Source organism: Peromyscus maniculatus, chromosome 5 (assembly GCF_049852395.1).
Source record: "Peromyscus maniculatus bairdii isolate BWxNUB_F1_BW_parent chromosome 5, HU_Pman_BW_mat_3.1, whole genome shotgun sequence".
NCBI classification, from domain to species: Eukaryota; Metazoa; Chordata; class Mammalia; order Rodentia; family Cricetidae; genus Peromyscus; species Peromyscus maniculatus.
In genome coordinates this window covers 79,874,976-79,899,056 of record NC_134856.1, presented here as the reverse complement: position 1 = coordinate 79,899,056, position 24,081 = coordinate 79,874,976, and the positions used below count along the sequence as shown (strand labels likewise).

The 24,081-nt window shown below is 45.6% G+C and overlaps 1 protein-coding gene across 6 annotated transcripts in view; it reads right to left on the bottom strand.

The window, feature by feature from the left end:
* Fam107b (family with sequence similarity 107 member B) overlaps positions 1–24,081 on the bottom strand; it is a 70,005-nt gene that overhangs the window by 23,433 nt on the left and 22,491 nt on the right. For 3 of the 6 annotated variants that reach the window (XM_006985911.4, XM_076572725.1, XM_076572724.1), the window contains exon 2: positions 10,096–10,208. The exons of 2 other annotated variants lie outside the window; for them this stretch is intronic. In XM_006985911.4, the coding sequence (XP_006985973.1) occupies positions 10,096–10,129 (34 nt within the window). In that variant the 5' untranslated portion in view covers positions 10,130–10,208. Of the gene's footprint in view, positions 1–3,835; positions 3,905–10,095; positions 10,209–24,081 lie in introns of those variants that run through there. One more of the 6 variants, XM_076572728.1, reaches the window with a different exon arrangement.

Genomic DNA, 24,081 nt, shown 5'->3' with positions numbered 1-24,081 from the left:
CGTTCTGCAGCTTTCCGTTAAAATGAACTATGTGGCAGTGGTGCATTACCATGTGTGCTAAGAAAAGTTGACCAATGTTTATCGTTCTTTGCACAAAGTCATTTAAATGTATAAAGTAGAGCATCATGACTTTCATTCAAGCCTGAATCCTAAAAGCTGCTCTGGAAACAAAGCACAGGTTAGCTTTCTTATTGCTCCCTTGGCTTTTCTTGACTTGTATTTACTTTCTCCAAAATTCATGGTACTCTTCACCTAATCCTAGACGAATTAAAAAAAAATTTTAAAAAGACTTTTTTTCTTCTCATTCCCCAGCATTTAGAAAATGTTTACTCTCATAAGCTATTTTTGAAAAGATATATTTTAACTTCCTTTCTGAAGAATTGTTGACAACATGTATCAAAAGGACTTAACATTCTTAAACTAGGTAAGCCCAGTTCCAGAAATTTATCTAGAGAAAAGAGATATGTTGATAAAAATATCAGGAGACTGGAGAGATGGCTTGGGAGTTAAGAGCACATACCGCCCTTGCAGAGGACCTGAGTTCGTTTCCCAGCACCCATGTCATAAGCCAGTGTTAAACCATTAAGGAGGAGGAAATGAAAACACCCACATTATGGCTCAAAACTGCCTTTAACTCCAGCTCCAGAGGATCTGATGCCCTATTCTGGCCTCCATGGGTACCTGCACTCACATGTACAGACACACACACACACACACACACACACACACTAAAATAAAATAAAATAAAACCTTAAAAATAAACAATATTATTTCTAGCATGATCTATGATAGTGAAAAAAGTATAAATGATATTTAAATATCTAACAATGGAATATAACACAGCATAAAATTAGGTATCATTAGACTAATGAAAAGGAAAATATTCATGATGCATTAAGTGGGAGAAAACCACCAAACTAACATGGCCTTTGTTTTGAGTGCATTTGTGTGCATGGAAGCTCAGCACAGAGATCTGCAGTATCTCAAACCCCAGCATCAAGACCACAGGATACTGTCCAACACAATCAGAATCAGAATCTCTGGGGATACGCCAATCACATTTCCATCATGTGTGCTGTGTGTCTCATAACCTTTGAGGGATAGCAAAGCAATCCTTGTACAGATGGAGAAACTGAGGCTCCATGCAGCTCGGGAATAAGCCTACCAAGCTAGTGAGTCACACAGACACTGCACTAATAGTGACTCTCTGTAACTAGCATTTGGAATGCTCTTTGCCCTACATATGGAATATGAGGCATCTCAGGTATTACTTCATCTCTTTCTTCCTAGTGGTTAGCACGTAGCTATGAAGTTATTAATGGCCACACTAATGCTGGCATCCCATTGACGCTCTCCCTGATGAGTAACCCTGATCAGCACCTTTGAGGACCACACAGAGATGTTTAGATGTAAGTGCACATTATTAAATCCCAGTCCATATCATCAGCAACTAAACTACCAAATGCTACCTGCTAGGGTGCAGTGGCCATGTGGCCAGCCCATAACCACTGTCCACAAGCCTCAGGGTCTGCAATATTTAAAGTTATGCAAATTTTAACCAATTTATTTTGATTATTCTGGTTTCTGCACTATTCTTTAATCTGAACATTAATGCAATGCTTAAATATTTATACCATGCCAGTCTGTATTCACAAAAGTCAAGCTGGGCGAGGAAGGGAACCACAATTCATCCTGATTCTTCAAACTGCTGATTAAAGAGGCTCTCTCTGGCACTTGCTGTATAGCTCAGTCATGCCTTTCAGGAAACTACAAAGGGAATGGACTGGCAAGAGGGCAGCGTGGGGCCTGGTCGTTCCTGAGAGGAAGGAAGCTACACAGACAGACCAGAAGAAACTTCAGCGGGACTCACTTTCAAGAGATGAATAATAATGCTGAGACTTCGTGACTGGGCCGACCAAAGGAATTCAAACAAGAAGCTCGATCTTCAAAAGCCCTAATGGCTGAACCTCTGCAGAAGTGACCTGTTCTGCTTCCCTGTTGTTACAGAAGAGGAAACTGAGGCCCAGAGAGCTGAAGCAGCCAAGACACTGAGAAGGCAGCGGGATCTGGACAAGGGTCAAGGCCTTGGGTTCTCACTTCCCTTTATAATGCTGCCTCACTCACCTCCAGTTGCTCTCTCAAGTTTGCCAAATCTATTTTCTCCTGATGTGGAGTTATTTTGCACCATAACTAATACCGCCATTATCATGATCAATAATAACTGGATGTAATGTTTGAAAATCTATTTAAATTAGAGGTACACTTTAATAACAGCATCACAATTTTACATGCTTCTAGAAGCTTGCCAAAGACTGTACAGAGTCAGTAGGGTGATCCTCCACCTTTTCCCTTGAGGTTAAGTCACCACAGTGTTCAAAAACAGTGAGCTCTCAGGCCCCATCACTTGAGAACTCCACGTCTGCTTTGTGGCTGATCCCACTGAAACCTGGATTTTCAAAAGTATCAGCATTCAGGACACTTTTGAAAAAATACACTTTTGAAAAAAGGGGAAAGATGAAAATCAGCCCGTTTGACACCCAGAGGAGAAAGCAGCATCCTCAGTGACACCTGACCCCAGTACATCATCAGAACATGAAGAAGGTGCAAAACAGGACGCAAGCCTCACTTCCACTCCTCACCGACAGGTAGGGCTGCTGAGTAACTTTAGTCCCCGTTTCCTACACAAACATCATGAAGATGCTCCTGTCCATCATACTGGCCCAGGCGGGGCCCAGGTCCAGTGGCTCCTTCAGATCACTCAGCACAGCGGGAGGCCAGCCCTGCCCTTCCAAGACAGCCCAGGTTCTTCCGGGCAGGCTGGCCCTGCTGATGAGAGCTCAGTGGAGGCACTCCTCCAGAAGTCTGCATGTGTTCCTGGGGCGTTGGCGTTCCTTTCGTCTTTCTGCTCAGTAAGTTACAGGAAAAGGATAAGAGCAGAAAGGGTCTTAAAGGAAAGGTCTGGAACCTAATCTCAAGCTTGTCACCTCTGCCATCTGTGCCCTTCCTAGTAAAACGACAGCCATTTATTCTACTATGTTCCAACTTTTCATCTCCAAAAGTGCATTTCAACCAGCGTGGGTCCTACAGAGGGAATGCATTCTACCTTCAAAGCACTCAACGCTCAAAGGTTTGTTTTTCAGAATTATCAAGAAGAAACTTGCACGCCAGAAACAACAGTTACCATTATGTGTTTTTCTGGATGTGTTAAATGTTTCATAGTTGTGAGAATGCACAGTGAATATACCTGATATCTGCTTCCACAATGAGAAATTAACGTGGAGACTGGGCCATATCTTTGTCTGCATCTTTGGAGGACGCCTGTCTCTAACTAACCCCTTGGGAAGAGCTGTTTACACAGTCAGATACATCTAATTAAAGTGTTTTCCCACTTACCTCTCTTCAGGCTACCTCATGGGCTTTGCTGTGAACAACAAATTGTCACTTTGTTAATGGAGGACACCAAAAACAAGGCAGGAAGAATAAGGCAGAGCCGGCGGTGAGGCAAGGACTAGACAGCTCACCCGAGTACTCAATCATCACCATGGTTTTCTCCTAAGCGTGGGCCGAGGGGTAGGCCTTAAAGACCTGGAGGTGAACGAGACATGACCCCCCAATGTCCAGCAGCTCAGACAAACACACAGAAGAAATCTGATGTGAGCAGGAAATATAGGGAGGCTTAGAGACAAGATTTTAGGACGATGGCCCCTGTCAGCTCCAGGGGGAGGAAGATTTCCCTTGTAGACTGTACCCGGGAGATGCTCTGGAGTGCCAATAACCCACCTACAAGGAGATGAAGCTGAATGAACTTTCTTTTAGCCCACACTAAAATGCTGACCTTAAGTCAAGGCTGCTACAGGGTTCATAGGTGTCCTGGGTTCTCCTCAGTGTCCATCCTTGCCTCCACTGCCCCTGTAGACACAGGAGGAAGGGAAGGAAAGGCAGGGAAAGCCCCACACTGGCTCTTCGCCTGCAGGGAGGGCAATCCCAGAAACCCCTGGGGGATTTGTTTTTCATCTCATGTCCAAACAGTGTTATGTGACCAACCTAGCTACAAAGAAAGGCAGGGGAAATGTGAACCACATACCAGCTGTAAAAAGGGGACAGCAATGGCTGTCAGGTAGAGAATTAGCCTATCCTCACCCGCACACAAAGTTATAGATTGTGTTACCCCAAAATTCAAAATAGCTATCTAAAATCTGCCCTCAAAATGATAGACTCTGAAGCTGAATTCTTTGGAAGGTAAACATTTAAAGCAGTGGTTCTCAACCTCTGGGTCACAACCCCTCTGGCAGACCTCTATTCCCAAAACAATATTTACATTATGATTCATAACCAGCAAAATTACAGTTATGAAGTAGCAATGAAATTATTTTATAGTTGAGGGGATCACCACAGCATGAGGAACTTTATTAAAGGTCGCAGCATTAGGAAAGTTGAGAGCTACGGCTTTAAAGGAAGCCAGGGGTCTTACGACAGGATTAGTGTCCTTTATAAGGAATGAGGAACTATGCGGACGGATGGCTCAGGGGTTAAGAGCACACGTGTACTGTTCTCACAGAGAACCTGGGTTCAGTTCCCACCACCCAGGCAGGTAACTCACAACCACCAGGAACACCAGCCCAAAGGGCTTCAGAATCCACCGGTCTCTGGGGACACTTGTGCTCTCATGCAGATACACCAACATGTTAAAAACAAACTGTTCCATTAAAAAGAGATCAGAGCTTGTTCTTGGTCCCTGTCCCCTCACATCACACCCCAACAAGAGGACACAGAAAAACAACTGTTGGCCACAGCCCTCTCCAGGAGCCCACACGGCTTGTGTCTTAATCTCAGCCTCCCAGAACTGAAGACGACAAACACCTGTTGGACAGGCCCCACCCAGGTCTGTGATGGTTCATAGTGATGGCTGGACAAGCAGTCTAAATTCACCCGTCTGAGTGGGCGCGGCAGCTTCCTGGGCTTCACTACCAACTCTCTTTCCTCCACTTAGCTCAGGGCCTCCGCTCCAAAGCTGAAGGGAAACCAGAGCAATTTACATCTTCTCAGTATTTAGAGGCCACAGGATCCACGGCAAAAGCTGCAGCAGGCAACAGTGATCAGAAGGCTCTCATGGAATCCTCTTGAGCCTCGGCCTCGCCGCCTGGGGAAGGTTTGGCAGGCAGGCATGTAAACACATGAGTAGTCAGTGTGGGCACAGGGACACAGCACAGGTGTACACTCCTCCAACTCTAGCGTTCTCCACATGAACTCTGCACACTAATTCAACTCCCTCCCTCTGGACGCAGGTATGAGGAAACTTTCCGAATCAGAATGAGGAAAATGGCAGCCGCCTTCCTGGCAAACAAGGAGCACAGAGGAGTGAGAGCCTAGAAACAAGCTGGCCACATTTAAATGGCCAGACCTCAGGTGCCATGATGTCTGCAAGGCATAATGGCCTTTACCTTTAGAGGATTCAGAAGGATGCTCACCATTCTAGAAAACCCTCCAGAGCTGGGGGTTCTGGCTCTGTGTGAGAATCTTGCCTAGAATACTTAAGGACCTGAGTTCCATCCCCAAAACTGAAAAACAAACACCACCACCACCACCACCAACAACAAAACATCAAAATTTCCAAATTCAGATTGGGAGACAATTCAGTGGGTAAAGTGTTTCCATGCGAGTCTGACGACCTGGTTCAGACCCCCAGGCCCCACATAAAAGCCAGATAAAACTGCACAACTATCTGCAATCCCTGTGTGCTTCTGTGAGAAGATGGGATGGGAGGCAGAGAGAGGAAAATCTCTAGAAGCTCATGCCCAGCTCACCAAGCATAAAAGTGAGGGCCAACACCCAAGGTTGTCCTCTGACCTCTATACAAATGCCATGGCATGTGCACACCCACAAACATATACCCCCCCAACTCTCTCTCTCTCTCTCTCCTCTCTCTCTCTCTCTCTCTCTCTCTCTCTCTCTCTCTCTCTCTCTCTCTCTCTCTCACACACACACACACACACACACACACACACACACACACACACACACACACAGTACGTAGTTTCTATGACAGGCCACCGGACAGTGATCCAGATCTTCCAGCAGTTGGCTGCTCTAAAGGCTCATGTACACTTACCTCCTACTGCCACAGCCCTGTGTTTCTCAGTAGCTTCCTGGGGGCAGTTTCGTAAGAATGGCCCCCACAAACTCATATATTTGAACGCTTAGTGACCAGGAGTTGCACTATTTGAAAGAACTAGAAGGATAAGGATGTGTGGTTTTGTTGGAGTAGGTGTGGCCTTGTTGGAGGAAGTATGTCACTGGCGGTAGGCTTTGGGATTTCAAAAGCCCAAGCCAGGTGTCTGTCTGTCTGTCTGTCTGTCTGTCTCTCTCTCTCTCTCTCTCTCTCCTCTCTCTCTCTCCTCCCTCCCTCCCTCTCTCTATCTCCCTCTCTCTCCTCTCTCTCCTCTCTCTCCCCTCTCCCCTCTCTCCCCTCCCCCTCCTCTCTCTCTCTTTCTCTCTCTCTCTCTCTCTCCATATCAAGATACAGAACTCTCAGCTGCTCTCCAACACCATGTCTGCCTGTTCGCTGGCATGCTCCTCACATGATAACTAACTTCTAAAACTGTAAGCAAGCCCACAATTAAATGCTTTCTTTTGTAAGAGTTGCCTTGTCTCTTTAGAACAGTGACTAAGACACTTCCACCCTCACACCATAAGCACGTGAGAACACCATCGTCCCACCACCAAGACTGTGGCCCACATGGATCATGGGGTTTTAGGGTTCTGGCCCCAGGAACCAACACATTCCCATTAGCCGACTCACACCAGCAACTCGTGGCACAGCAATCCTTCTGTGACTAAGAAGACTGCAGCCAAACACCAGCTTCACGAAATCCAAACGTGTCGTCCTTAAACAAATCCGTTCAACAGCTACAACAATCGAGTACAGAGTGGAGGCCAGTCTAGCATTCCTCTGCTGCCGCGCCTCCTGCTCTTCCTTGTGAAATGGAAAATCCACTGCCCTTCCGGCAGCCACCCAAGTTGCACATGTTTCCATTTCTTTTGTTGCCACAGGATTCATTACCCAATAACCCGGCATCCAGAAACTTCCCCTCAGCTCTGACTTCTCTCGCACTTCGCACTTCTTGTCGCAAGAGGCAGAGCTTTCTTTCCACGGAACCTGTCTTTAAATCCACACACAGGGACTGATGATGACTTTAAGTAAATAGAAAGGACACAGACAAAGGACATGTCAGCACAGTCACAACACAAACGTGTCCTCTACTACAGCCGGCTATAAAGGAACTCATGAATTGCTTCCGGACGAACAATTAGAGAATAATTGTCTAACAAAGGACGCATGCATCATGACAGCTAGCTACTTCCCTTGTGGGGGAGTGGGGAGGGGGTGGCTAATCTGAAAAGCTTAACAATATGATCTACCTTCTTAAAGGATCAAGTGTTGAAAGTAAAATGTAGCAAAAAGGTCAGGTAAAAAAAAAAACAAAAAAACAAACGAGAGATTTCTTTTAAAAGATTTTTCAAGGCAGGTCAAAGAACAAATCCCAGGAAGAAATCCTCCACTCTGGTTTACAATCTTAGGAATATCATGCTGAATAAGATTCCAAGTGTTTGAGAAAACAATGTTAAAATTCAGTTTATGTTGGAAAATACATACACACAAGAGTACGTGCGACATGGTAAGACAGTCACCAGGGAGGGGTGTAACTCAGTGGTGGACCCCTTGCCTAGCTGCATAAGGCCAGGGGTTCTGTCCTCAGCACCACAAATGAAGAGGGGAGGGAGGAGGGAACTAGGCTTGGGGGTGCATACCTATTATTCCAGCACTCTGGTGGCTGAGGCAGGAGGATTGTAAACTGAAGGTCAGCCTGAGCTACATAGCAAGACTCAAAAGAAAAGGAAAAAGAAAGGAAGGAAGGAAGGGAGGAGGGAGGGAGAAAGAGAGAGAGAACGTCATTTTCCTAATTTCATCTATGAATGTTCAGTATTGAAGGAATAACCTATTTTTATTTACAAAATATATTATTAGTTCTGGGGGAGAAGGGACCTATTGCCATTTCGAAAACTGTTGTGCTTGATAAGGATATACTGTCACAAATATTTCCTTTCCCAGTTTAACCCTCTGACCTGGTGGTTCCAATAGCAGCCCTCACCTCTCATTGCTCTGTCACAGTCTCCCAAAGGCCCCATGCTCCACAGCCTTCTCGGCAGATGGGTCACTAGTTCACTAGTTTCTCTTATTTGACCCTGCAGAATTAGAGTGTCCCCCAACACACACACACACACACACACACACACACACACAAACACACACACACACCTTCTGAGACACCTGCCTTTGGGACATACAACTTGGTTCTGCCATGAGAATTCGGAAGCATTACATTTAGAGAAAAGAAAATACAGTTTAACTTGAGTGGTCATACCCCCATGTGTCACGCTGAGTGTGACAATGGGCTCAGCTGAATGTGGCTCACAATGCCTTGATAGATCTTAGTGGGAAATGGAGAAGGAAGGGGGACACTGTGAAACAATGCCATTGTAACCACCAAAATTCCCAGATTCTAAAAGAAAACAGTCACTCAGAGCTCACTCAGTCAGCAACAGAAAAGAGCTAAGAAAGACCCACCTGAAGCTTGGAAGACCCTGTCCCACATCATTTAGCTACTACACATGGAGGACAGAGCCAGACTCTGTGGTAAACGCCTGCAGTCTCAATACTTGGGAAGTAGAAGCAGGAGGATCCAGAGTTTAAAATGGGATTTCAGCACACAGGCACATCACACACACACACACACACACACACACACACACACACACACACACGTGCACAAACATTCTTTAGAAAACAAATTTGTATTATTAGTTGAGTCACCATTTTATAAACTCTTAAAAGTAATTTTGGACATTTGATTTATTGTGTCTGTTCTTTTGTTTGTAAATAAACTTCTGACACTGCTTTTGAAAACCTTAACAGAACCAAAACAAAACTTTCTCAGCCAATCGGTCTACTCTCCATCTTCCATCATGGCAAGAGGATGCCTATATCACTATGAACAAATGTAACTTTTGAGGTAATCTTTCTTACGTCCTCCCTTATGTACACACAGATAAAGGATCTGGGGTTACTCTGTTAGAAAGGGGATAGTTCAAAGGTGGAGCAGATGGCAGCTGGATCAGAAACACTACTGCCAATCGTTTGCTCTTCGGAAGAGATGACGCACAGCCAACCGAGCTCCACTGAAGTTTCCATGCGCCTTCAACTGGACGAAGAGCTGCCAAACGATCCTGCACAGCATTGCTCTTGTTTTGTTTTTATAAGACAGGATCTCAGGGAGCCTGACAGGCCCCTCCAACTCACTCTGTAGTCCAAGCTGCCCTGGAATTGCAGGTAATCTTGTTCCAGCTTCCCCAATCCTGGGATGACAGGTGAGGGCCACTGTGCCCAGTACTAATATCTGCTTAATGCCAAAACAATAATTCAATATGTATAAGTCGTGTGTGTGTGTGTGTGTGTGTGTGTGTGTGTGTGTGTGCTGGGGATGGAACCCAAGGTGTTGAGCATGCTAGGCAGAAAGCTCTACCTGAGCAACATTTCCAGACCATTTATATAACCTCAAAAAAACAAACTAAATTCCACTAAGACACAGTCAGCAAGGAGCAAAGAAATTCCCCAGGATCGGGTATCAGAAACCAAACATCAGGCCACAGATCCCTGCCACGTGGACAAGTGCGTAGAAACAGATGGTATGGGGAAGGTCAGTGTTGGTCGGACGAAACAGCTCACCACATACACGGCCTTGGGTTTGATTCCTAGCACCACATACCAAAGCCAGCTTAAGGAGTTTCAAGATCTGAAAACGTCAAGCCAGCTGTAGCACGGATCAGCTAACCTTACAGCTACACAGTGAGTGAATCCCGCCCTGCAGAGTGTGTGTGGACCAGGCTTTGGCAGTACTAAGGCTGAGCTGGGCTGGGACAAACAGAACCCTCCAGCCCAGGTCCCTGCAGTGAACAGAGGGAGAGCCAGCACTCCAGCCCAGACTGACTCATTTCCAAACCCCTGTGGTGTCCCGCTGCCCTCCGAGCTTTACTTACCTTCACCTCCCGGCCTTGGTGTGCGGACTGCCATCTCTGACCTGTCTGTCCTCTGGGCTTCGTCACCATGCACACACAGGTTTGACGCCTCTACCCAGGGAAGCCGGCTCTGCCTGTTCGGAATCAGCAGTTGGCCTCTTCTCTATCTTCTCACCTTCCCCCCTCCCACCTTCCACCCGCCCACTGCCCCACCCCTCAAGCAGACCTCCCCCATGGATTCCTTCCACTGGCCTTGGGAAAGAGGGCCTATTTCATCAGGTGCAAGTAATATAACCCTCACCATGGGTATATTTACTAAAGGAAGGGAGGTGGGTTATCTAACATTTGTCAAACAGGCAGAGTTGACAGGCTGAATTCAAAGCCAAAACAATGACAGCAGAAAGCCATAAAGTCTGGGACACCGACCAGGTCCAGGAGTGCCCTGGAACAACCACTGGCCTTAAACATACTTACACAACAATGCCTTTGGCACAGTCAGCAGGAGGGCAGGGAGGAGATGGAGGGAGTTTTGCCGGTGTGAATGGACTGGGCCAGTTGTGGCTTGGGGAATCTGGCAGAAATTAATAGGGGCAAGGCCTCAAATATGCCAGGAATTCTGCCCAGGGCAGTAAACAATCTCAGTGTGGTGTAGGACTGCATGAATTTGGGTTTTGGAAAGAGGAAAAACCAGGAGAGTAGCTAATAAGTTCTGACAGGGCTTTTCCAAACAGGGTTCCATTTTCTCTTTCCTGTCTACACCATAAGTGAATGAATAGTCTCCAATCCTTTACCAAGGAAGTGGGTGAGGAGGGACACGTGACCAACTGTTAGATGGAAGGAGGCTAAGTACACACGTTAGATTTGACTAAATGGATGAGAGGTGCCTTCCTATGGAGAACAACTCAAAGCATTAGATTAAAAATGTCATCATTGGCCGGGCAGCAGTGGCGCACACCTTTAATCCCAGCACTCAGCCAGGCGGATCTCTGTGAGTTCGAGGCCAGCCTGGGCTACAGAGCGAGATCCAGGACAGGCACTAGAACTACACTGAGAAACCCTGTCTCGAAAAACAAAACAAAACAAAAAAAAAAAAAAAAAAAAAAAGTCATCATTGGTGACAGGGCACTGAAAAGTTAATCTTGAGCTGACTAGGAAACACTCCCTGTGGGCTAGCTCTCACAGTGCTGGTCCTGATGTGTGGGCTGCTGGGGCAGAAGGTCTCAATGGTCTTACCCAGTGCTGGACCCTACATGCTACAATATCAGCCTTGCAAGCAAGTAGTGCCCACTGGCCAACTGTGGCAAGACTCAATGGGGACATGAACCGCTTCTCTTGACTGGACCTGAGTCCGGTACCACAGGAGGAAATTCATGCCTGGTTACAGTAAATATGGTCAAAACTCATAGCTAGGGAAGTCCCTGGCCCAGGGGAGAATCTACTGATCTTGTTTTGCTAAACGGTTATATTGTCAGATTGCCTTGTAGGTATTTGTGTTTATATCCACAAATGAGTGCTGCTCTCAACCTTGGACAGAGAAACTTACTATAGTGGGTAGTCATTCATGAAAAAAAAAAATCAAATAAAAAAGAAAAAATCTTAAATGTTGTCATAGCAACAGTACACATACCTGCATAAATCAGCAAACCATAAAACTCCTTGCTTTATATTTTTTGGATAAACCATTAACTATTTTTTTAAACCCCACCCCAAGAATTAAGAAATCTCTATTTTCTCAGAACAGGGAAGGCTCTAAGCCAGAGTAGTAATCTTCACTTGGAAAATGCACCCACAGCCTAAATGAGACAGACTGAATTTCTAAACATTCATGAAACAGGACATTGTTATTATAAATCTACTTAGTGATTTGAAGAAACACTTGATTTTATCTTAAAAGAAATATTATGAAACAAGACCAGATTAAGCAACAAAATCTTCTAAAAGTACATTTACTGATGTGTCTGTTACTTTAAGTACTGAGGACACTGTGAACTTGGAGTCATATTCCCACAGACAGAGTTTAATTATAAATTATAAAATAACAGACTAACTGAGGCTAGCATCTTTAATATAAAACTTAAGCATCATAATCTTTCTTTTTGAGAGACTAATATTATTTCCATCTTTAATCTGGCTTTATTTCACCTTATTCTTATTTTTTAATATAAATTGTATTTCCATTCCATTAGGAAGAAATGAATTTCGTTTTACCCTTAAAATGTCCACTGCAAAGATAAAAAGATCAACTCACTGAGTTGGAAAAGTCGGCAATGTGTTTCCTCATTACATCTGCTCCAAACCATTTTCCTTGCACTTAACAGAGTTTCACAACCTCATCAAAGAGCATCAGTCCCAGTGTCAGAACGCCAGGCCCAGAGCAGCTGTCACACTCGGACCCTGTGCCCTTAGAAGTGACCTACCCTTACATGCACACACACACACACACACACACACACACACACACACACACACACTCGCAGTGTGCACTATGTATGCAGGTGCATATTTGCATTGTTACACCAGGCAATCCAATTGGGCCACGTGGGACATCTTTCCCAGCCACAGGCTTTCCTTCTCCAGAAAAGGGAAACGAGAAGTCTGGCTTTTACCATCTATGACACAAAGATGCCTATGATCCACAGAAATCCACAGAAAAGCTTATGCCTGCCATCCAGCCCTACACCAGTACTGGGGCTCTCAGAACTTGGAAGGGACAAGGCACATATAGAAGGCATAGAACATTTCTATGTGACAGAATATTCTATTCCTTTCTCAAGACTGTTATATAGACCACACACACACACACACACACACACACACACACACACACTTAATTTTATTAATAATGCTTAACTTAAGTATATATCCAAAGGGTCCTTCCTATTGTTTGAACTAACCACTTTGATGGGAACTGATTTGATAACAGAAATTTACAACTGATAAGGTTGCCCAAGTGACTCCTTGCCAAAGGACAAAAAGACCTAGAAATGCTGATTACTGAGTTCCTGGATTGTTCCTGGCTTGGCCAGGACTCTGGGGTTGAAAATGGAAATATATTAGTCAGCACCCAGGCTGCCAGAATCAGCCCAGGTCTCACTATGCTCCTCTGCCACAGCCCTGATCCAGTGAGAGTCCCGCTCTGGACAGCACGAAGTGGTATGGCGCCTCCACCCCTGATGAAAACCTATGCCACACTCCCTGCTATTGCTGCTCCCACGGGAGACCCGTGCCTGGCTTCACAGTACAATCTTCCGTGGGACTGCAGGGTAAGAAGAACACGTCCACCTCTGCACTGCCGCTTCTCTAGAGACCCTGGTACTGATAGTTCTGTGCAAACAACCAACAACAAAAGGAAGCGTTCATCCACACTTCCCTGTACCGAGAATCTTCTTTCTTCCCACAGTTGGTCAGAGCTCACCCCCATAGGTCCTCCAATGCCCAAGCAGGAACCACTACTCCCTGGTCAACCTAGCCAGCCTGCTCCTCACACTTCATGGCTTCACCTGTCCTTTGCCCTTCGGCCAACTTGAGAACTCTGCCAAACTCTACTGCACACCCGATGCCGCTGACCTGGAATGTGGCCTCCCAGACCCTCCCCTTCCAAGCCCCTCCCATCATGGCTCATCCTCACCCTCCCCACTCACCAATCTAACATGGATCCCCCCACTGTCAGTCTCTGTCCCAACCTTCTTTCCCAACCTCCTAATCGGTGACTGTTTTAACTAACATCTGCACACCTGTTACCTGACACTGATGTGAGAACTCAGGCCACCTCTAACTTATACACTGATGTATCTCCAAAGCAGAGATGTGTGTGTGTGTGTGTGTGTGTGTGTGTGTGTGTGTGTGTGTGTATGCATGCCGTGTGTTTGGGTTAGAGGGTAACCTCATATGTTGGTCCTAGCCTGCTTTTACCTTATTTAAGGCAGGGTCTCACTAGCTAGACTGAGAAGTTCTGTCTCCCTGCTCCTTGTGGGAGCCCTGAGATTATATCCATGTATGCTATAGCGTACAGCTTTCACATGGGTTCTGGGGATTCAAACTCTGGTCCTCATGTTTGTGTAGCTACTGAGCCATCTCCCCGGCCCTCAGTTGTCACTTGTTAAAGTGATGAAGTCTCTCAATCAATTTGCTATGGAAAAAGTGCAGTCTGCGAGCATTTTTATTAGTCCTGTATTGGCTGGCAGTAGTACAAAACAGTTCTCACAGGTCTTGGGAAACATCCATTTCCAGTCTATTTATTCCTACTAAATACCCACTGTGGCTGGATCTGTTCACTACTGCAAAGCCTTGCTTACAATAGGTTTGTTATCAGCTGTTTGGAACTTGTAACAGTAATTGCATTAGCAATGACTGCTTGGTCCTCAAGCGACCCACTGAAATACTACTCTATTACCAGGCAACTTCTGAATGCCTACAGCATTCCAGGCACGGTTTGAAACACTCGGATTTCATCTCCTTTAAGCTCCCTGACAGTTCTATGCGTGAAGCATTTGTGTTCTTACTGATGGAAGAGTAGGAGATTAGCAACTTACCTAAAGTCACGCAGCCTGGAATTCTGAAGGGCAAAGTTCATGTTTTAGGCCCCTGCACTTGAGTCCCAGGAATTTCGCTCCCAGTTGCCAAGCTTTTCCTCCTTGGTCTGCAGCGTCCTCTCTCATCCCTGAAAGCCCTGAGCTATGCATCTCTGTGCTGTGGAATTCACAGTAAAGCCCATAATTACTCACCTCCCCTAGCTGAACACAGACACAGGAACCCTTCCAAGATGCCAACACCTCTCTCTAGCTCCGAAAAGTGAGAAGGACACCCAACTTAAATGTTCCACCCTGAGCTATGGAAGGGAAACAATGTCCTAGCTTTCCTACAGATGCCAGAACCTAGAACTAATGAAAGACTGCTTGCTTATAACGTATAACCTGCATTACTAAAAAGCCAGAAAACGAAGGAAGTTGGATGGGAATTTCCAGAAGTAACCGGGGAAATCATTAAAGAGCCCAGCTGGCCAACAAGCTCCTGGTCCTGATTTTCCTGAGTTCCTTCCTGTTTCTGAAGAGTGTGAAAGTGGATCCTGACTGTGCTTCTGGTGAAGGCAGGGAACAGGGCAAAGACGGAGGTCAGGCCTGGTGGGGAGCTGAGCAGGGGCACCTCTAAATCTACACTGTGGAGCAGACCATCGGGGCTGGGCTGCTGAACTTTAAAAATGCATCAACGCCCTACTAATACATCCTGCTGGGTATAACCAAAAAGTGTCTGAAGAATTCACATTCTTACTTGTTCTCAAGAGCTAAGCAGAAAGGGGAGGCCAAATTCATTTAAAAAAAAAAAAAGGCATCGTAAAAAGCCACCATCTCAGTAGTAAAGATTCAACTGAAGAGTAACAAAACTGTACACTTCTCAAAGACCATTTCCGTGGGAACCACTTGGAGTAAGAACATTAAAAGAGAATCAATCACCATGGCCACAACTACAGCACAATTACATCACCATGCAAACGAGGCAAGCTCGTCAAAAGTGCAATAGCCACTGCTCCCCAGGCCTGGGTGCAGGCCTCTAATCCCAGCTACTCAGGAGCCCAGCCAAGAGGATCACAAGATCACAGCTCGCCTGGGCTATCTAGTGAGTTGAGCACAGCCTGAGTAATTTAATGAGACTTTCATCTCAAAGGGAAAAGATAAAGGGGGGGGGGGGTGAGGTGGAGTGAAGCCCAGTGGTAGAGGGCCTGCCTCTATGTTCAATCTTAGGTTCGGGCCTGGGTTGAGCTTAGACAGGTACAGCTATGGATTTGGTGTTTTACACAATCTCCAGATTACTGAGTCCATGGTTGTGTCTGCTCAAGCTCATTTCAGCAGGCAGGCTGGCCAGTACACAACACAGCTTCATTCAATCTGTAGGATTTTCTCAGTGCCCCCAAATACGCTGCACCCTCTGTCTGGGAGACCAGACAGCTCAGTTCCTAATGTTTGCCCTATCGGCATTTTCATCTCTCCTCTCTCCTCTCTCCTCTCTCCTCTCTCCTCTCTCCTCTCTCCTCTCTCCTCTCTCCTCTCTCTCTCTTCTCTCTCTCTCTCTCTCTCTCTCTCTCTCTCTCTCTCTCTCTCTCTCAATCTCTCTCTCTCAATCTCTCTCTGTCTCTCTCTCTCTGTCTCTCTCTCTCTGTCTCTCTCTCTCTCTCTCTCTCACACACACACACACACACACACACACACACACACACACACACACACACGCACTTCTCCATTCAGAACTCATAACAAAGGCCCTTCAAAGGCTTAGGGGATATAAAAGATGAGCACGAGTCCACATGAAGAGTGCTTGCTCTTTTGTAAAAACTGAAGTAAAAATCTCAGTAGCCATGAATACAACACTAATTAAGATCCAAACTACGTAAGACAATGGGGAAAACCTTAGAGTGAACGTTCTCCTTAAGACAGGCCATGAACAGGCTGTGGCCAGTCCTGGCAGGGGAGTTTACAGAGGACCCAGGAACACAAAGAAGCAAAACTAAATGTGCCCTCATATGACTGACGAGGGCACATTTAGTCATGTGACAGGAAATATGTCTGAGTAAATAGAGGAGCAATTGACACAGGTCCCAGAATCCTATAGGGCCCACCTATGATGTGTCTATTGAAGGACAAAGCACGATGGGAACTGTTAGAGGCATGTGGATAAAATAACTACCTTCAACTTCTCTGATTTGGTCTAAGACATGTAGGGAAAGTGACCAGGAACTATTTTGGGGGAGGGGCTTCCACGCTCTCAGTATCACTGACAGACAGGGGTAAAGGTCCCTCCTGTTTGTGGTAATGCTAATACAATAAAAACCTCCTCAAAGTCTGAAATCCTTTCAAGCCAGGTCTAATTCATAAAGACAGCTATAAACCCAAGAAGGAACCAAAAGTAAACAGTGGTTTCAGCTTCTTAAGACAAACCACTGGGCATTCTTGAAGCACATTTTCTAGTCTCCAAAATATTCAACCTGTGCTAAAATTGGACGGATGGTAAATTAGCCTATTTCCTAGTGTAATGACAATTAAGGATATTGTTAAGTACCGCATTTATGACTGTTTTAAATAGAGCTTCAAGTGGTCTTTTCCTAGAAAACATTATTAGAACATATGATTATGTTGTGTAATTTTCCATCACAAACTAAGCCGTGCCTTCCATAATGGCCACCACATAGCCACCGGCATGTCTTGGGAGTCACTCACATTAGCAAAGCCACAGCAGACAGAAGACAAGCATGGAGCTGTCCACATGAGGACGCTCTCAGCCATAACACGAGGTATGTCAAGTGCAAAGCTGCTGTGTTCCTGCTCTGAGGAGACTGTGTGGAGTCTTCAAGCATCTTAGTAATCACTAATTACAGCACAAAGGGTGTAAATCAAAGAAATGAAAACATGATAAGCTGCTCCATTTTTGGGAGAGCGGCTGCCATCAGATCTGGATTCCTGCCCACACAGGACAAAAGCCCAGGAGCAGCAATCCTTTTAATGCTGCCTCAGCCACACAACCGCTGCCAGAGGTCCTCTCTAAACCCAGGAGTAAGCAGAGTGTGTCCTCGCATTTCTGAAACCACTCCAATGTCCATCCATACAACTGGGAAGCGACACTCACGCCACCAGCAAATGACCCAGACACTGACCCACAGAGTGGCTGCCAGCTCTTGTCGGCCACTTCCTAGTCACGAAGGAATGGCATCATCACCACAGGACAGACATCCTCTTCCATGCTCTTGGGAGAGGAAAAAAATCCACCTGGGCCAGAACAGAGATGAGGAAAAGGCAAATCCTGTCGCTGCATGCAAAAGCTCTACTCAGACCAATTCTTCCATCTGAAAGTCTCTCCACCTGCTACTAAAATAAAAAGGAAAAGCTCGAATCTCGGGATAGCCATAGAAAGGGCACATTGATCTGCTTGGTAAAAATTTGAAGGAATACAGTGTATTTCAGCTCCAACTGGGAATAGAGAGTTTTCCTTATAACACAACCCACTGAAGAAGGAATGCAGGCTTACTGGGCATGTGCATTCCTCAGCACACACACACACACACACACACACACACACACACACACACACACGACCAAAAACATTTAACTTTAAAAGAGAAATGATAATCATATAACATTGGAAGAGAGAAACATGTGAGACAGACATCAGCATGTTACTAAGCAATATTAAAACAGGCTTGTGGGGCTGATTTATAGGAAGTGAGAGGGACTCTTCTTCCATCATGACCAGAAAATATGCAAATGGAGGGTGGGGTCCAGGAGCAGGCAGAAGAGTTAAAGGTCAGCAGGAAGAACTGACATTATTGGCCTTTACATGTCTCACCTGTCGGTGGGAAGATTGTCTGACTGGAGAGACTGAGACAGGGAGGAGAGGAGAGTGCAAAACTCCAGAATTATGATGGACGGAGAAAGTTGAAAGGCTTTGTGCAGAGTGTGGGCCAAGGAGGGAAAGGTCTCCTTCTAGGCTGCACTGAGGCCCTGAGAGGTGGGAACAGGATCTCAGTTACCAAGCAACTTTCTCTGGCAGGGCTCAGCCACCTAGGGAGAGGCATAGGTGGGCAGGGATGAGGATGGGAGAGATGCCACGGTGTTAACAGGGCACAGATGGAACAGAAACATGCGGAAGAGCAGGGCCAACCCCTGGAGAGAAGAGGAGGAAAGGGCGGTAGGAGAGCCTGACAGTCCCTGGAATAACCCGTCCTAAGTGACGCACACAGGCCCAGCCAGGCAGCCCATGGGGTCTCGGAACCTCAGACTGACCACAGGATAGGGGCAGAAGACGAGTGGACACAGAGCAAGAGCAGAGAAAGTGTGAACACGGGACGGGAGAAGACACGCAGGACAAGCCAAGAGAGGGGCATAGAGGCACTCAGAGCAAGGACTGGCCACCTTGCAGGAACACTGCTACTGGAAATCAACCATCTGACCACAAAGGGACAAGTGTAGAACTCAGAAGGCAAAACTCTGCAACTTAGTGACCTCAGATGACATAGGCCAGAACAAATGATGCAAAACAAACTGTCGCCAAAGCAGGACCAGCTACGACCACCCCAGCCCCATAACGTGCACGCACCATCACTTACCCAGCAAGTAAGACTCAGTTGTGCAGGAAGACCTCACTCTGCTAGAAAGTAAATACGCTCTGTGCCAGTTCACTGAAATCTATTTACAGAAGCAAACATTTGTCCCTGGTGAAGAAGCTCCCTCGCTCTGTGACAACACACCTTATAGCTGAGAGGTCAGACCTACTCAGAACCCTGTATGGATGCCACCCTCAGCCCAGCGTTCACACCGCTTCACCATCTGACACATGCTGTGTCTACATCTCTACTTATAAACACTACCCCCAACTGCAGAAGGCTGGTCTAACCTGCCTTGTAATGTCCCCCCATACCTGGAGCACACAGATTCCAGGCCCTATCAGAAAGGTACACCTCAGGGTGTGCTCATGATGTCACAGCTCACTGAAATTGTGGACTTTCCTGTGGAATCCAATCACAGCAAGGGAAGACTATACTTGAGCTGTAGGCCCAGTTCTAATTATTACGTGTACACTGGGCCAAAGGGTCCTCTTCTCTGAAACAGGATAGACTATTATTGATAAACTATTAGAATATTGGAAAACACAAAATCTACATCAAAGCAAAGAATATAAAATTATAACTGCAGAGTCCTACACAGGAGTTGATTTCAGTGAAAGACAAGGATGCTTTATCTCCTACCAACCCAATAGTAGGTTGCAGTCACCAGGCATGCCCAAGATTACTAATGTTCTCCCAATGTACTGTGGAGGTGAGAGGCCCCATAAGAGACCCTGAAAACAATGCGGCCTGGCTCACTATCTGATTCCGTCAGATTCCTGCTGAGTGTGTCACTGTGGACATGTGGGATTTTGAAAACCGACCACACCCGTGAGTTCATCTGTTCTTCCTGCCTCCCCTCTCGTCCTTTAAGCCCTCTCCCACACAGGAAACGCTGCATAGCTACAGTGTGGAAGGTGTCCCAAAACCTGCTAGACACGGGTGATGTAATTCAGTGCTAGTATGCTCAGTCAAAATAATAATGCAGTGTGATGCAGATAGAGCACATACATAAAATAAATAAATCTTTTCAAAGTATTTTAAAAATAATAACAATAATAAAGTAGAAAAACAATCAAAATGAAATTTAAAAACCCAATTCACTGAGAACAGATCTAGTAAGGTACACAACATACAAATATACACACAGAAACACACAAGTGAATATACAACCCTTCTCCAAAAATCTTTTACCTAGCCTGTAACAAATGGTTAACTGGGTAAAATTACCTTAGGCATCTTAATGTAAATACCCCTGGTTGAATCTGTAAGAATGAACCATTTGTGGTTACAAACACATGGTAGATAGAACTTACTCAGTATCTCAAAGGCAAGCCATGGTTTTTGCTGCTCTTGTTTTTATCTGCTCACTGCTAAGGGTGATCCACAGACTGGTAGATATGTGGCTGGGGACAATGGCATTTAGAACACTCTATACATGCATTTGCTGAGTTCTGTTCTGAGCTTCTACAACTCAAAGGTCACCATCGTCATCCAGACTTCAGGACAGTAGTTGGGGATGACCACAAAGACATTGCTCTTTGCAGTAAATCAAACTAGCAGGCTATTATTCAGTAATTGAAAATTGACCAACACAAGATACAGAAGGAAAAACTTACTATAAAGGCCACTAATAAACCACTTAGTATACCCACAGGAAAAGCAGGAGGTAACTGTACCCATAAGTTTACAGGAAACAAGGAAAATGAGATTATGTGAAACTTTAATAATATTACACTATACATTTCCCAGTGTGTCTCTCCCTTAAAACAAGTTACCTATGGTCCTTTAAGTTCTTCATGAAGTTAAGAAATTCCATTCTAATTTGTGCAGAATTGGTCACAACTAGCCAGCAGCAGGAAGTATGAGTCTAGATCCATTTTTATCCCAGAGATTAGAACAGTCTACAGTCCTCTGTGTCCCATCTGTGCACAGCAGGAGAGGAAATACGACATTCTATACCCACACTGCAGCTTCATGGTGGCCTTTCATGGAAACAGACTTTGTTGGCCTTTGTCATAAGTCGCTCCTCAGAGTAAATTATCCACAGGAATCAAGAGAGAGTGAGTGGTAAAAGGCACAACTTCTTGCATGGGACAAAGTAGGAGCCAGCACTTCCAAAGTTTCTGTATCAGGCATTTATACCACCCTGTACGAGGCCTCACCTACTAGGAAACTTCCCAGCGGAGAGCCATGAAAACTCAGCAAAGAACATGTGCTGTGTGGCAGCCTAGATACCAAGCAAACAGCCACGAGGAGGGTCACACAGGCGCACACTTCCACAGTCATCCCTGATGGTAAGAAAGCATTTTACAACAACTCCAGCCACGTGTGGTGGCACACACCAATAACCCACTGCACGGGAGGCAAGAGCAGGGCACCCAGCCTGTGTGCAACAGCTCAGCTGGGGCTGCATAGCAAGATCCTTCCTCAGCTCCCCTCCAAAAAATATAAACCCCGGCATAGATGACCCACATCTATGCTTCAAAATACAATAGTGATTACATCACACAGACACACACTTTCTACCGAATTTTGTTTTAAAGTGCATTTGTAGCACACCTTGGAAAAATAATGAGATTCAGCAGCAGGTAAAGGAACAAGCAATATGTGCTGTCTGCATACAATGGAATATTATTCAACCAGAAAAAGGAAAGGTCTGACCCATGCTATGACCTGGATGAAACTCGAGAACAATAGGCTCAGTGGAATAAGTTAGTCACAGAAAGGCACACATTGTACCACTCCACTCATGCGAGGCCCTCCGTGTCGTCACGCTTACAGAGCAGAGCACTGGCAGCCAGGGGTGGAGGAGAACGGGCCAATTCGATTGTTTACTGGATACAGAGTTATGGTTTCAGGTGATAAACTGTGGCAGTGCTGGGTGCACAGGACTGAAGTACTTGATGCCACCAAACTACACCTGAGGCTGTGACACATGAGCTGGCTGGGTGGTAGGAGCATTGGCAGAGCAAGCCTGAAGACATGAGCTCCATCCCCAGAACCCAGTGAAGATAAGATGGAAAGTTGACCTCTGACTTCCATGCCTGAACAATGAGGGGCTGGCAAGACAGCTCAGTGGTTAAGAGCACTTGCTGCTGTTGCAGAGGACCCAGGTTCTGTTCCTGGCTCTCATATTGGGGGTGGGGGGACGCTCTGAACCATCTGTAACTCTGGGGATATGATATCCTCTCCTGGCTTCCACAGGCACCAGCACACATGTGACATACACTCACACAGACATACGCACATACACATGAATAAAAGATAAAATGCTGGGCGGTGGTGGCGCACGTCTTTAATCCCAGCACTCGGAAGGCAGAGCCAGGTGGATCTCTGTGAGTTCGAGGCCAGCCTCATCTACAGAGTGAGATCCAGGACAAGCACCAAAACTACACAGAGAAACTCTGTCTCAAAAAACAAAACAAAACAAAATGTTTAAAATGAACTAACTTTTAAAAAGTCTTTTCTCTCTAAAGGTACGCTGCTTCGCTATCCACGTTTGCTCCTCAGCTCATAGTGTGGCGGCTTCCATCACAATTTCTGCTGGATCCCAGCTGCAGAGCCCTTTAAGCTCAGATTATAACCTGTGCTCATCACAACCCATGTCCATACTGACCATGCTGCGTAAGAAGGAACAAAAAGCCAGAAATCTTTACTAGTCATCCACAGCTCCAAAAGTAAATGAGCCACTTTTTCTCCTAAACATCCCTGGACAGTTAATACTTCCGTGACCACAGCAAGTCAGGAGTTACATTTACTTAAAATCATTTAGGGGGAGGGTGCACTCATTTACGAATGGCTCCTAGTCAAAACTCTTCCCATCTGGAGAGTCCTAAAGCCGACACCTATGCTAACATTTAATAAAATGTCCATACTAATGAGGAACAGTTCAAAAAAGCAAAATGGCAACATCTTCATTTCTAAGTTTAAAGCTTTTGTTAATTTGAAGTATCACCCAGCTTCCTTCAAGACACTGACCTTAAGCTCCCCGACCCGAGGGCAGATGTCTGGTCTGGTATCATGCAGAGGATGCCTGCCCTCATTTAGGAGTTTAATACATTCCACCAACTCAGTCTGATTTTACTCATCTGTCTTCACTTTGCCAAAGCTTTTTCAGTAATTTCCTCAATGTTAAAAATACAGTGAAGAGAATTCTAGAATAAACAAGCTCCTTCCCTTTTGTGTTTGCATGTTTCCTTTGATGATTCTGAAATAATAATGGTTTATAAATATGACAAGTCTTCACTGAGCGGGGGAATCCATCATCTCAGAGTTGCTGAAGAGATGGGAGCTTGCCAAACTGTTCACTTTCTAGTCCTGTTTATAAAGTAAATCCCAGCAGCCCTAGGGACTTATTTCCCAGTCAGGAAAACATTCAGAAGGCAAGAAAGCTAGGGATATACTTTCATATACAAGAAAAAAATCATTTGGCAACTTCTATTACAAAAAGAAATTGTAACTACTGGGGTTAGAGAGATGGCTCATCAGTTAAGAGTGCTTGCTGCTCTTCCAGAGGCCCGGGGAGTTCAGTTCCCAGCACCCACATGTGGGAGAAGGCTCATAACTGCCTATAAATCCAGCTCCAGGGGATAGGATACCCTCTTCTGGCTTCTGCAGGCACCTGCACTCATGTGATCTCACACACACACACACACACACACACACACACACACACACCTTTCAATAAAAAAATTATGACTATTATAGGAGAGATTAAAATGAAGGGACTGGGCAGATGGGAAACCTTCTCATCTCGCCTGATAAACCACTGCTGAGGGCTGAAGGTAACAGGATCCAAACTCTACCCAGAGTGTGTTCACTGAACTCATCTGCAGTTCATCACCATGGCAAGCACTCATCTCTCGACCAGACTCACCAGGAAGGACAGAACGTTTTCATTTAAACTTGGGCAAAAA